The sequence below is a fragment of the Gallinula chloropus genome, assembly GCF_964237585.1.
Source record: "Gallinula chloropus genome assembly, chromosome: 23".
NCBI lineage: Eukaryota > Metazoa > Chordata > Aves > Gruiformes > Rallidae > Gallinula > Gallinula chloropus.
Window position 1 is genome coordinate 4,353,114 of NC_140108.1, and position 14,228 is coordinate 4,367,341.

Sequence of the window (14,228 nt, forward strand, 5' to 3'; positions counted from 1 at the left end):
GGTTAAGATGAAGCTCTGGAGCAACCAGAAGGTTTTTATGGTACAGCTTCAAATGCAAAGAGGTAACACTTGTGTTCCCTGTACATATCACAGGAGAAAGGGTAGCACTAGGCAAGGGAGAGAAGCCCCACAGGCATGAGCTGTCCACGTCAGTGAATAGCTGAGCTGACTGGTGTCCTGTGGCAAGCGTTCATTTTTCCTCTCACCATCTGGAGGATCAATTGACCAATGAAAAGGAAGCATACCACACTTATCTAAAGGATAACAGCCAGAGGTGGCTTTTTTATTCATTCATTTGTTAAACAGTGTTTAAAACTGATGTAGATTCATGACTTACAGGCATGCAGCTTCAAGAAAGGTCACAAGAGGAAAAAGGCAAAGATGTGCAAGGCTTCCACGTAGCCTGGGTACAGAATTCCTGATGCCATAAAAGGAAGAAGGTAGCGCTGGGGGAAGGAGATCAGTGGGCATGTACATGGTGCACTATACACACAGAGATCAGGGACTTTTCTCCTTCACCATTAGAAACTAAGAATGTATCAACACTAGTTTCCTTTTTTTATTATAACACACATGAACTGTCAGAAAGTGGATTCCTGTAACTTTGGTGTTCACAAGCAAGTGATGGACAAAGTTCCTAATGTGACTTATGTAGACTAGCCCTCTTGTTAAATGCCAAACTGAAACAGACAGCCCTTCCCACAGCACAGAGATTGCTGGTATTCTGCTGAATGTGCAGAACTACAAGCACAATGTTTCAGTGCATTTTACTAGCAAAGCTTATAAAGCTGTAAGTTCACATTTCTGAAGAGCTGTAAAATGTCTCAGATCCCCTGGCACACATGTACCTTCTGTTCAACCTCCAGAAAGCGTCTCAGGTCATCGGTATCTAGGTAGTCCTTGTGGTTGCTGTAGGTGAGCATTAGCAGGTACAAATCACGTCGTGTTGACATCATTTTATAGAAGGCGCAGAACTCATCAAAGCCCAGTGTGCCCTGGTTATCATCCGTATCAGCCTCCTGCATCACACAGAGATAAGGCAATGAGACACCCAAGCGCCCAGCAACAGCCTGAACCACTTTTAGATAAGCAAACTCCATGAGAATAAAGCACTGCTGGGATTAAATGCAGGTTGGCCCTTCCTGATATGGCCACTCACTGCAAGGCACACTATACTCATTGGTTTACTAGGCTGATGCTTGTCATATGAATGGTTTGCACAGCTTTTCCCTCTGAACCTTTTAAATGTACACACTAGTGCATGAGTCAAGAAATGCACTTAAAAAAAAAAATAAACCAGGGAAGTTTTTACCAAATCTTCCTATTTTTCACTGAATTTTGTTCACCTACTGCCACACATGTGGCATTTGTACTAGTTGGGGAAAACGCTGGTGATAAGCTCCTCTGACCAGGGCCAGCAGCACTGAGCAGCTGTCACAAAGCACTTCTGCCCTGGCAAGCTCATGTAACTCACAGCTCTTTGCCCCAGAAGGATGTTCTGCCACAGCCGTGCAGTTTACTCTAAGGCACCCATGGAGATTTTCACAAACTTACACAGCCTCCTCTTTCCCTGTTCCCAAAGAGCATCCTGCTCTTGCCCACTACTCTTGAATCTTGATAAACCTCACTATTTTGTCTCCTCCAGTCTCACACTTCAGTGGTAGTGTGATACAGAGCCTGTGTTGGCTCCAACGCTGGAGCTGACAGAGCTATGGAGGAAGCAACTGGAAGTCACAAATGAAGCTTCTTTAGAAATGAGCCCCAGGTGAAAATATGAATGCATTTGTGAACAGCAGTAGCTAATAAAAATGGCTTTTTCCATTATAACTACAGCAAGATTTTTTTTAAGAGCTCACTACATTGTTACCAGGATAATTAATATTCAAAGTAAACCTTCTCCAAGACGTACATAAAATCTACCCTATTCTATCTTAGAGTACTTGGTGTAGCTATTTCATTAACTGAGAGATTTGCTTTTTAATTTCAAGGCTGCTTAATATTCTGATTCTAAGCTATCAAATATCAATTATATTTTCAGTTGAGACCAGCTCGGTTTCAATTATGGATTGCATGTGAATAAAGCAACCCATTCTTTGCTAACAGCATTTCTAAAGCACCCAACCTGTGCAGTAATTATCCATTACCCACAGGAAAACAAAAATTCAGCATAAGGTAAGCACTATTTTTTCCTAGTGAAGTTTTACCCAGTCTCTTCTATTCATCTTGCAGAAAACCTAATTTTAATGAGTTTTCTTAATTCAGTTTTCACTGAGCTACATCCTAAGCCTAGTATTTGCTGAACTGAAAGAAAAAAAAATAATGAGTAAACCCCTTGGTTTTCTCTGGCTGCAAATGCCTGAGTCTCAAAGGCTTTAGAGCCTGGAATGTGTCCCAGAACTGAATTACTGGAAATCCAGTGATCACTAGGCTAGCATGACTTTGTAGTAAACATGAAGCAGTGCTCCAATAGCTTCTATTCCAGCTGTGAGATTTGCAGGCACCTATAGATGCATTATGTTCTTACCCTCCGTCTCCGTATGGATTAGTGTCACATACAGGTAACAGGAAAAATATGAGTCCAGGCAGTTTCACTAAGTTCTTTATCCAACCAGGAAAAAAAATAATCACTCAAACAAGAGGAAAAAAGCTTTGGAAAATGAAGACATGAACTTTAAGAAATCTTTAAACAGTCTTAAATTGGTTGCAGCCTGCCCAGGAGTTGCACAGCCTCAATGAATGCTTAGAATAAAAGATGGCTCAGTCTTCAAGCACCACAAAAGAATTACCTCTGCCTTGCTAGAGATCTTTGCGTGACCGTAGGCAAGTTGCTTCTACTTCAGCTTTGTGAAACTGGGCTTATAACATTTCTCTACCTTAAGTCAGGCAAAACTTACATGTTCAGCTCCACACACTGCCTGCAAAGCCATGGCAGGCAGGTATTTGATCCCTTTCAGTGCTCCTGAAATTGCAGTATTTAGTTTTCTCTAAAACAATCGCTCACAGCCTCTCTAGGAGAACATTCTTTGAAATACCAAAGAATGCTGAAAAATTATGTTGTGATGTCCCTGACTGAGTGCAGTGCAAAAGTCATGGTAGTTCCCTCTGCTGAAAACCACGGATTCAGCTTCTGCCCAGGTCCCTCACCCACAGCCTTGCTGATTACAATGGCACACACGTCCCCAAGCCCAGTGAACTGGGTCAAGGTCGGTAGAGCAGTGCAGTGTCAGACAAATAGCTCTCAGCACTGCAAACCCATGAGATACGGCAGTTTGATACTGGCCATTTTATTAGTGCTGGTTACTAGAGGATACTGGATAGTGGATATTGGATATAATGTTTATGAGAAAGAATGTGAACGGAGGAAGAAATGTGACTGAGATTCAGACTAACAAATATGTTCAGAAAGCAATCTCTGTCCTGTGTGAGTTTGTTATGTAACACCAGACGGTACCTGGTGCTGTGCCTTTGTCTGTGAATAACAATCTATCCGTGATGTCTTTCTGGAGCTCTCTTCAATTTACCAAATGGACTGTGTAGTATCTCTCAGCAGAGTGGAAACAAACCAGCTGCTGAAGAATTTGCATTCAGTCCTACTAGGCTTCATGTGAAATCTCCAGCAGCTTAGTCCTTTTTCTTATAGAAAAAAAAAAAATCTATTTTCATTTCTTACCTTAAACATTTGCTTGACTTTCTGTCGGGGTAGGTTCACATTCAGTTTGTGCATTAGCTGGAGCACTTCACTAATACTCAGACTGCCATCACCGTTTTTATCTGCCTCATCAAATGTCTGCTTCAACCACATTGAACAGGAGTTAAGGAACAGCATGGAATATTAAGGCATACTGCTGAACATCATGTATATATGGGTTTTTTCATGTTAGGAAAGACTGTACATGAGACTGGGGATGGAAGAAAGTTCCAGGTAATATACAACTTTACTCATGCTGCTGCAGTAAGAGTTTTCAGACACGCTGTGCTCAACATGTGCCACATGCTATCCACCCATACTGCACCACAGAAATAACTTCTGGGGAAAGTGCAATGTTTGTCCTTGTGACCAAATGAAATGGACAGATTTACACAGGGTGTAAACCATGAAAGAACATACCCATTCCAGCCATTCATCTCCAAATCTTGGCCAGAACAATCCTCTTCAAGGACTCCTGTCTCTGGAAACAGGGAATACTTTGAGCCTAGTGCTTACTTTGAGCAAAACAAACACTTAAAGGAATCCCTCTGGTATTGATAGGTCTCCACCACTGGGAAACGCTTTCAGTATAAGAAGGATATTGGTCTCTGGTCCTTTGGCGTTTGGAGAGGCTGTCTTCATCACTGATCCCTGCCATCAGGTATTTTAGCCCCGTGATCCAGGTGCGTGCTTCCTCTCCACTGGAAGACACCAGGTCAAGAGACTCCATGTGGTCTCCATAGTAGATGCTGAAGCAACAGTTGGGATCAAAACTGCCATCGGCATGGCGCTGAAAGATCTCTGACTGCTTCCCTTCACAAACCTCTTGAATAGAGTCGATAGAAACTAGAAAGACAACAGCACATAGTTCATTAATGACTGCTGCATGCCCTAGGCCAGACAGGATGCATTTACCCTGTAGAGGAATACTGCAGAGAAAGGACCCAAACCTCACACTGTAAGGTCCCCTAATTAACACAGGTTTTGCCTGCAACTCACAACATACTACATGCCTGCAACCTGCACAGCTAACAACAGCAACTTCATCTTCATAAACTATTAATCATAAAATCATTTACTGCCCTTTAAATTCAAGTACAAAATTCTTCTTGATCACCTGTGAATGAGCCACATGCTTCATGCTCTTCTGTTTGCAAGAGGACAAGGCCCTAGTAGGGATTCAGAAGAAGAATTTTGCGGTTGACACTCACTTTTTGCTTTCTCATTCTTCCGAGAAGGTCTCCAGCGAATGCAGGACTTGTGCTCATCCAGGTAATAGAAGCGGACCAGCCCTTTGGAGCCACCACGGAGTTTGATCATTTGGGTCCCAGCTTGCATGGAACTCATACATCTTTCCACTGAAGAGAGAAATAGAAGTCAGTCAAGCTTTGCTACCTTTAAAATCACTTTACAGGAAGAAAACATCAGGCAGCTGCCAAATCAACAGTTCAAGTCAAAGGACGAGATTTCCTGTACTGTCTAATAGAAGTGGACAGGTTATATGATCAAAAAGTCAGAAAAATTCTTGAGGACTGTGGAATTCCCTGTAAATGCAGAAGTTTTCATTCCCATATTAGTAAGTACAGAAGCATACATATGCTGGAATTTGGTGCAAGGCACATACCCTTCTTAAGACCACCTCAAGGGCTTAATTTGAGCCCCTACAATATGTAAAGCTTGTGCTGGACACAGGATGAAGTTTCACTTGGAAGTAAAGTTTCTTGGCCAGCAAAAACTAGCAAGTTCCATCCAAGCCGAGCAAGTTCTTTTCATTACACCTCTTGTTTTTGCCTCAACCACAGAGCAAGCTTGTGGCACAACTTCAGGAAGATTTTTTCATGTTTCTTCTTGTAAATTCAGGAGTTCCTGACAGCAGTGCCACTGTTCAATGCACCATGGCTTCTAATGAAGCAGTTTAGTTTACATGCTATCTACTCAGAAAGCATCCTAGGAATGCTAAAAATAATTCAAAGACTTTTACATAGAAATGGCTTAAGAGTTAAATCAAAGTGCAGCCTGTAGCTTAGTTTGCCTGTGGCTTTTCCGCCTGTTCTGTTTAAGAGAACTTAAAACTATTACCATGTTTGATGTATTTATATATTTTTTCAGATCTAGAGAGGAAGAGTGTAAATTACTGCCCAGATTCTAGATGGAAGAATGGAAGCTAATACATACAATACATATTTTAGTGAGTACACACTGATAAGGAAATGCAAAAGAGTTCGGAGATCAGGCTCCTCCCTGTACATATAAATTACAGACAAATCAATGTCCAAAGCAAACTATTCACTCCACATATTCCAAAATGCATCCAAACCCACAAAGTTCTCTGGTGAGATTCAAGTCAATCTCTCAGGCAAAACCAAAACATCCAAAAGAAGCAAGGCAGAGGAAAAAAAAAACCCATAAAGGCAAAGAATCATTGACATTCCTGTGCTTTAGAGCTCATGTTCTGGCAAATTCAATTGATTTGGTCAGGAAAAGAATGTTCAACAAAACAGATTAATTTGAATACAGTTCACTAATACTAAGAGAATTTAAAGCCATAGTTGTAAAGTACATTGTTTAGGTTAATAAAATATTTACGAAGAGAAGGTGTTAAATTACCAACAAGATAATCCCTCGTGTAACATTTTATTTCTTAAAGCTGATCCCTTGGCTTCAACCACAGATACCTTAGATGAAATCAATGTGGTCAGCAGGTATTAGTGACAGAAGCAAATCCTGTGCTGCAGCTCAGAATCATTACTGGAACTCACTATAACATCAGATCCAAAGTGGACTCAAACTCAGTTTGCACCTGGACAAGACACAGCCATGGGAAGAAGATGGATCTCTGCAGCAGCACAAGCAGAGTCAGGACAGGGCAGGAATCAGACACACTGAGAACGCTCAGGGCCATTCTTGTGGTCGTACAAAGACTGATGCAGCAACAGGACTTAAAGTGAGTTTTCACAGTCCATAGTAATACAGCTACTATAAAAAACTTTAAAGTAGCAATAAATACTACAACTACACAAATCATAAATCCCCACAACGTGTCCTGACAAGAAGAGGTGCCCAATTTCACACTTATTGTTAGAAAGCTGTTTTAGCATCTGTTAATTAATTATTTCTGGTTCAGTGGCATTATTGCCTTTTAGGAGTTCCTGGGCTTGATGTAAATGTGTGAAGGTGTAGGAGTATTTTAGCATGTGAGGACAAAAAGAAGTTAGGGTTGATTCACTGAGTATTTTTATACCTGGACCAGCACTGTCAAAAGATGCAGCATGACTCCAAGTCATGTCATACAGCCCTAGCCTGAGCCTGTCTCTCCTGTCAGAAGGCCATCGTCACACAAACCTGCTGAGTTCTGCCCTGGAAACACATTCTGACAAGATTCATCCTGACTGTGTGCTTAAAACAACCACCCTGCTAAGTACTCTACGGAGAGGAGAACAGATTTCAGAGGCTTGTTTCTCTTCAGGGCTTCCAGAAGATGCAACATGTTGGTGAGCCTAGAGAAACCCCTCCAGCATGTGTGTGCTCTAAGGGCAAGCTGTTCCCTTAAAACATCCCCAAAGCAAACCAGCTTTCCCTCATAACAGTCACACTCTGCTCATACATTCAGCACTGAAGAGAAAATAATGGCTGTGTTCTCTAAAAGTGTCCCTGGCAATGTTTTTGCAGCTGTAACTGGTTCATCAATAGATACACCAAAGAACTGACTGGCTCCAACTCTTCCTGCCAGGAATAGCCATTTCACTTTTAAATATATTTTAAAATCAATATATAAAAACATAAAGGCATATAAAATATGCAATATATGTAAAATATATCCAGTACAGTGTGGTGGGAATTCTGTTCAGTTGAAGTCTTGGAATTAAAAGCTATTTTGAAACTTCTGTGTATGAACATCACAGTTAATCTCTGTCAGCTTGGGGAATCTCCATGACTTTTTGCTGTACCTCCCAGGCCGTCACTTCTGGCCCTGAAGACATTCACTCAAGCAATGGTCTTGTTGGCTACAGCAAACTTTATGGTTTATATTCCTTATACAGGCACTTATGCTAGCAGAGTGCACCAGTAGTAAATCCTACCTGACACAGTATTGGTTCACTTTTCTCTTACATAAAAACTGGCTGCTCTTACTGGGTGAATTTTACTTCACGCACAGAGAGGAAATAGCAAAACCAAACAAAAACCCCCAAGTAACCAACCCAAACACACAGAGAAACCCCCAAAAGCCAGAAAAGGAGACATCCATGAAGGGAGCAACATGATCAAGCATTAACCCAAGGTATTTTCTGTCTACTGTGTTCACAGGTCAGGTGCAGCAGCCTGATTCACATCATTATGCCAGGATCCAATTAAATACCAGACCACATCCACCTTCATTAATCTTCATTTGTTTCATTGTGCATACCTACAGCCCACAACCTTTTAAAGCGACCATCTTATTACTAGTGAAAGAACTTTCTCCCCCTTATTTGCTCTCACTGCCTCAAGCCTCACTAAATTTCAGGATTTTTACTGGAAAAAAACCCTTTAAAACAGCTTTTAAAATCCCTCCAGCACAGTTTGCTGCATCCAAGAGACAATGAAGACCAACCCCATCCTTAAAGCACACAACCCCTAATAAAGGAGATGTTAATAGGAGAGAAATGGTCTTAATCCTGTGGGAATTAGGGTGCTTAATTCGAGGTCAGTCTGTCAGCTCTCCACCTCTCCGTTGAGACTCTATCAGCCATCTGGATGCAGGGAAAGGCAGAAGCAGAGTAGGATGGCATTTAAGCTGAGGGAGGGTAGATTTACATTAGGTATTAGGAGAAATCCTTCCCAGGGAGGGGGGAGGCCCTGGCATAGGGTGCCCAGAGAGGCTGAGGCTGCCCCTGGATTCCTGGCAGGCTCCAAGGCCGGGTTGGATGGTGCTTTGGGCACTCTGGGCTGGGGGAGGGTGTCCCTGCCCATGGCAGGGCACTGGGGGGACTCTGAGGGCTCTTCCCACCCAAACCAGTCTGGGATTTTCTGATTTCATGACATGAGTGGCTCAGGAAGACTGCTACTAAAATGCATTTACTAGAATAGGAAGCATCTCATTTCTCTGGCCATTTCCAACTAGGTTTGCTGGTTTTATTCCCTGTTTATAAGAAATGCTAGGAAGCAAACCAGACCCTTCTCAGGAAGCTTCAGGACTATGACATTGTATATCAGTATTGGGAAAACATCCTCTCAAGAGCCCAGTCCCATGCAATGGAGGAAGAGGACAGAGATACTTCCAAATGCTCATTTCTAAGACTGAAACCTGCAAACACTGCATCAAAATATGAGAGAGTTCAGAGATGTACAAATTCTGGCAGAAAGCAAACCTATCTCACTGTAAGTATGGAGAGGGACATTGATCCTACCTACAACAACAAGAAATCCCAAAAGATCAACACAGGTAAAACTGCACAACTTCACATTTGTTCTTCCAGAAGAAGCTACAGGAATCAATCTTGAGAGTTTAACTGAGAGGTTCCAGAGGATGGAAAGAACTGCACTAGCAACTGTGCAAAGTAACATCAGGCTAGGGCTGCATCTTAAGTTCTTTCTTTCCTGCTCCCCCAAGCTACTGCTAGACAAAGTTGTCACTAAATAAGTTTCAAACATGTAAGCTTTCAAGATGATAGCATCTCCTTGATTAAGTGGCAGGTGTTCAGCCTGCATCTTACCAATGTGGCCGATTTTCCATCTCGGAGAAGCCACGATGCTGCCACCAACCCAGAAAAACTCTTCAGCCAGACGGGCCACTGAGAACTTATTTTGAAGCAAGGGAGATTTCAAGGCATCCATATCTGAGATAAAGGGCAGCTTCAGAATTGAGTACAAGTGCTGCAGGCTTTGGTAGAGATCAAGATTCTGTAGTGCACGTTTTCAATGCAATAGCATAAAAATATTATCAGGAAAAACCAAAATAATCCATGATTTCCAAAATCCAGTGGTATTTTGCCGTTGTTACAGAGCAGCTGCACAGTAAATTTAGGCCTCCTCCCCTATCCAGATTTAGAATATTAAAATCCCAACAAAATCCTTTTTATTTGATGTGACGTACCTACGAGTCTATTTTTGAGGACTTGGTGGGTCTCAGTTCAACATTTTAAAGACACACAAGGGACACAGGGCCATGAGGCAAGCTGGCATGCAGGTGGATCCATTCCTGGACAGAAAGGCCTCCCGATGACACTCTTCTCCTACCAGCTACTAAGAATCCACCAAGACATTACCCTCATTTAAAGCTGTGGGCTTCTCCATGCCGCTTCTTCCTTCTGACAACAAGTCCTACATAGAGGTAACTCCTTTAGAGATTTGATTACTAAAAGATTTTCAAGTCCCACTCTTGCTGAGGGCTCTACTTGCTCTTCAAAACCAACCAACAATATCCATTGCAGGAAATAAGTTCACGGTTAACAGTACAACCCACCCCCCTCTCTGCCCTCCTGAGCCACCCTTGCCTCTCACTGTGAAACTGTCCAGGTGCTTAAGCTCTTCAGTATCTTTCCAAGTCTCGAAAAAAAAAGAACAATCGCATTTTCTTCTTGCACAGCTCTTCAAGATATCATTGTACCAGTCTTCATCCTCTTTTCTCAGGGGGGTCTCCTCAGTATTTTAATCAATGTGCCTGATAAAAGAAGGAATGTTTCTCTCTAGGCAGTAAAAACAAGATACGATGCAAGCACAGCAACACATGTTTGCTTGAAATCCTAAATCCGTCATACGCACTAATCCCAAAGCCCTGGTTCTGCCCTATCCAGTCAAGGGATTTAGGTGACACGTTACAGCTGTAGGGGGAAAAAAAAAGAAGGTTAAAAAAAAAGGTGCTTGCTGCTTCTGCATTAGCAGCATCTTTCCAGCTCACAACCACCCCATTAGGAATGCCTTTGCAAGCCAGGCAGCTACACTGCACCGAACCACACACAACAGGAGGGTGCCTGAAAGCTGTCACAGATGGAAGCAGGTAAGGATTAATTTTTAAAACACAAAGTCACTGCCTCATTCCATTTGCAATGCATCCATTGAACTCAAACCACTGAAATCTGTCATTTATATTGTCACGACCTCTTAATCTACATTAAGTTTTAAGTTCAATATATGATTGCTCTTACCATCTGTGATCTTTACAAGGAGCCTAATACACTTCTAGCTTGATGAGCTAAATACAAATTGCCTGGTTAAAAACATATTCATTATGTGCTTCCTACTCCTCCTTTCAGAGTTTGTAAAAGCTGTAGAGTAGTTAATTCTACAGATGATTCACTCTCAAATACAAGTTGTTTATTTTACCACCTCTGCCCAGAGTTTTTATGTTAGGCTGGACTCAGAGTTCAATTAATTCCAAGGAAAAACCCAACTGGGTCCGCACTAAAGGTTAACGGGGACAATAATGCTATGTACACTCTTGTCATGTTCTGCCACCAATTCAAACACTTCCACACAACAGAGAATTGCAGAGCGCAAGAACCCGTGGAGAATCGTTCTGAAGATCCTAATCCTTTTTTTCAGACGACACAAGATCTCGCACAGACTAGAATGAAACCTGTGAAATGTGAATTTAGTTACCTGCTCTGCTCCATGTTCCTGTGAATTTCCTACACAGATCAGTTAACAGCTCTGTCAGTCATGTCCAAGGAACAGAAATAAGATCTTGAGTGGGGTGAACGACATCGTCCTACCTCACAAGGGTGGAGATACAACTGAACTTTAAGCTCTTAATTACAAGACGACAGAGTCCAGGTAAACTTTTGCAATAAAACAAAGTATTGCAGTTGTTCAGCTCCTTATTTTTAATCTCACAGCACTAATCAGAAGGACTCCTTGCAGTCATACAGGCTGTACACGCAACCAAATCTGGGCAGTCAGCACTCTGGGTAGGCAGCAAAAGGTAGTCTTTTTGAAATTAAAACAACAACCCAGCAAGGCCACCTTAGGTTCTGCATTAACCGTTTATGTGTTATCAACCTGGAGACAAAGGGAAGGGAGAACACCATTGAAACATAACTCCTGTTGCAGTGTTTCACAGTTCAGAATTCAAATTCTCCACAAGCTGGACTGTAAATGTGCATTTGGTTTTATTCAATAACAGTGAAGTGTCAGTGATTTATAGCACCAGGAAAGAAAAACTATTTCAACCTTGAAGTTTAAGTCAGATTTGTAATCCAAAATTCACCCATAAAAGGTTAACTTAAATCCTATTAGTTGTCACTATCAATCCAGCCTTCATGCCTCTTAAGACGAAGATCACAAAACCGGAGAAAAATAAAATCCCCTCTATTTACTCATTATGCTGAATAGGAGTTAACAGTGTGGGAAAGCAACAGGAAAAAACAAGGGGTTAAATGTGACATAATCCCTTTCCCAAGCCCTAAGCACACTGAGCTCAGTACTTAGGGTGTAAGCCTATTGAAACGGGTTTCTATTCTTGCCTCACTTGACATTCTCAGAAAAATCCTGCTCACCTGACACACATCCAGACAGACTTCTCTGCACAGCACTTCGGAAACTCATTATTCTGTGAGTGTAACAAAGGCTTTTCATGCCACAAGATGATCTGAAAACCAACAGTGTTTGAGTCTGCAGGCTGGCCTGTGGTGTAGCTAGAAGTGGAACTCAGAACACTTGACAAACAATGCTAGAATGTCAGAAGTCTTGTGAAAGAAGATATTCCCTTCAAGAAAGGCAGAAAAGCCAGACTCCATCATACAGAGAAAAAAGCATCCTGCAGGAAATATAGGAACACAACATGTGTTTGATTTGTAAGATGGAGAAAAGCAAGCAAAGAGGCAAACCCTCTGATCATTACTGTAATCCATCGGGATTGATGGATTCCTTTCCAACAGGGGTGCTTCACTGTTGAGGGAAGCAAAAAGGGTTAAAATATGTAATACACAGGGAAAGTACTGTAGGCCTTAAAGTAGGAAAGGAAAAAAAAAATTAATGCAAGAAATCTCAATCCAGAGCTGAGACTCGATATCTCTTTGGCTTCTTGTACACTGGGATTCAAGCAGAATATCAAGCACACAGTTCCTGTGCTTCAGCCAGCTTCCAGTTGAAGATGTGACAGAAAACACTCCAGGTGTACTAAACTGATTTTCAAAGGTCAATATATCAGCTGCCAGGGACATTAAATATTACAGCCCTGACACTGTAACTGACCTGCAAACCCACAAGGATCAGGCTTGTCACTGCTCAGCCATGCACTCCACTTACCTCACATGAACACACTACAGACCCAGATTAACAAACCAACCTCATCCCAGGAGGCTGAGTCTATGATACTCAGACACACGGGCAGCAATTAGCAACACGTGTATTAACTGTAATCCAGGTATCGCTGTTTCCCACTTCCCATCCAGGGAAATCTTACTCCTGATGGCTGCAGAATGAAAAGAAAGCAATTGCAAACACACAAGTCAAAGGAGGAAACAAAAGGGTTTAGTGTCACCTGGCACACTGCCTGTACACACTCTGTCTCACTGTTACTGTCCCTATAGCTGCTACATCTCTGCACCAACAGCTGCCTGTGTTTCTGGTACAATCTCTTCCCAAGAGAGGGACATGGGTGGTATGTGCTGTATTTTCTATAAGACAACTAAAAACTTCTGTGTTCATTGCATTAGGAATTCTATGAATTGACTAAAACAATTACTTTCAGATGGTTTTGGTAACCTCCAAGGAAAGCAAAAATTCAGATACATGGAGAGTTACAACCAAATCTCCTGTACCCATTCAGCCACCCATTCGCAGGCTCAGGAAAGACCACAGCACCAGCTGGACCACAACATGATCCTGACTGTATATAAGCTGCCTTTCCCTTAATTCAAACATAACCCCACACTACTGACCTTTGGCATGGACAGAGACAGAGGTACAGTCGACTACAGACTGCAAGACCATCTGGACAGCAACTCTAAGCGCAGTAATCCACACTCAAGGCTAAAGCCACCCATCCTGCCTGTGGCAAGGGGAAGGCAGGTTATTTACTACCTTCTGCTTCTCACTCACCATGCTCCAAACCTCAGTATTTCTGCACTGGCTCCAAACATACTCAAGTTACTCAGTTTGACTGAAATACACCCATCTTCAGCATGCATCAATTTACAAGGTTACCAATCCCACTGGGAGGAACAGTGACATCTGTAGCGTTGCACATTCTTTCAGGATTGGAATTTACCATGAGCAATCCCTGAGACAGTCACTCTAGCTAAGCAACCACAGATAGGAGTACTTCCAAAGCTGTTTAAAAAGTTGCATTATTAAAATGAACTGATCCTGAAACCCCCTGGTTTACTTAATCCACACGAAGGAATGAATATTGGTGGAACTGGGACCCATTAGCAACAAGAGCGCTAAGGTAATGACAACAATTAGTCTGGCTCCTTCCATGTTCAGTTCTCTTGAGCTCTCCTGAAAAGAATGATGCAATTATTTAAATTAAGTAGAGAAAAGGCTTTGTGCTTTGAGCCTTTGCACAGGTTTTGCATTAAGGAAGACTGTTTCTTTCATAAATGTATTAAGATTTTGT

General features: G+C 42.0%; 1 protein-coding gene across 2 annotated transcripts in view; it reads right to left on the minus strand.

Moving 5' to 3' along the window:
• Positions 1-14,228, minus strand: part of PLCH2 (phospholipase C eta 2) — a gene marked incomplete at its 5' end in the record, with an annotated part of 72,196 nt that overhangs the window by 27,853 nt on the left and 30,115 nt on the right. Inside the window, 5 exons of one of the 2 annotated variants that reach the window (XM_084274690.1) lie at positions 849-1,019; positions 3,671-3,787; positions 4,269-4,534; positions 4,900-5,046; positions 9,382-9,502. In XM_084274690.1, coding sequence (XP_084130816.1) covers positions 849-1,019; positions 3,671-3,787; positions 4,269-4,534; positions 4,900-5,046; positions 9,382-9,502 — 822 coding nt within the window. Of the gene's footprint in view, positions 1-848; positions 1,020-3,670; positions 3,788-4,268; positions 4,535-4,899; positions 5,047-9,381; positions 9,503-14,228 lie in introns of those variants that run through there. The other variant, XM_084274691.1, reaches the window with a different exon arrangement.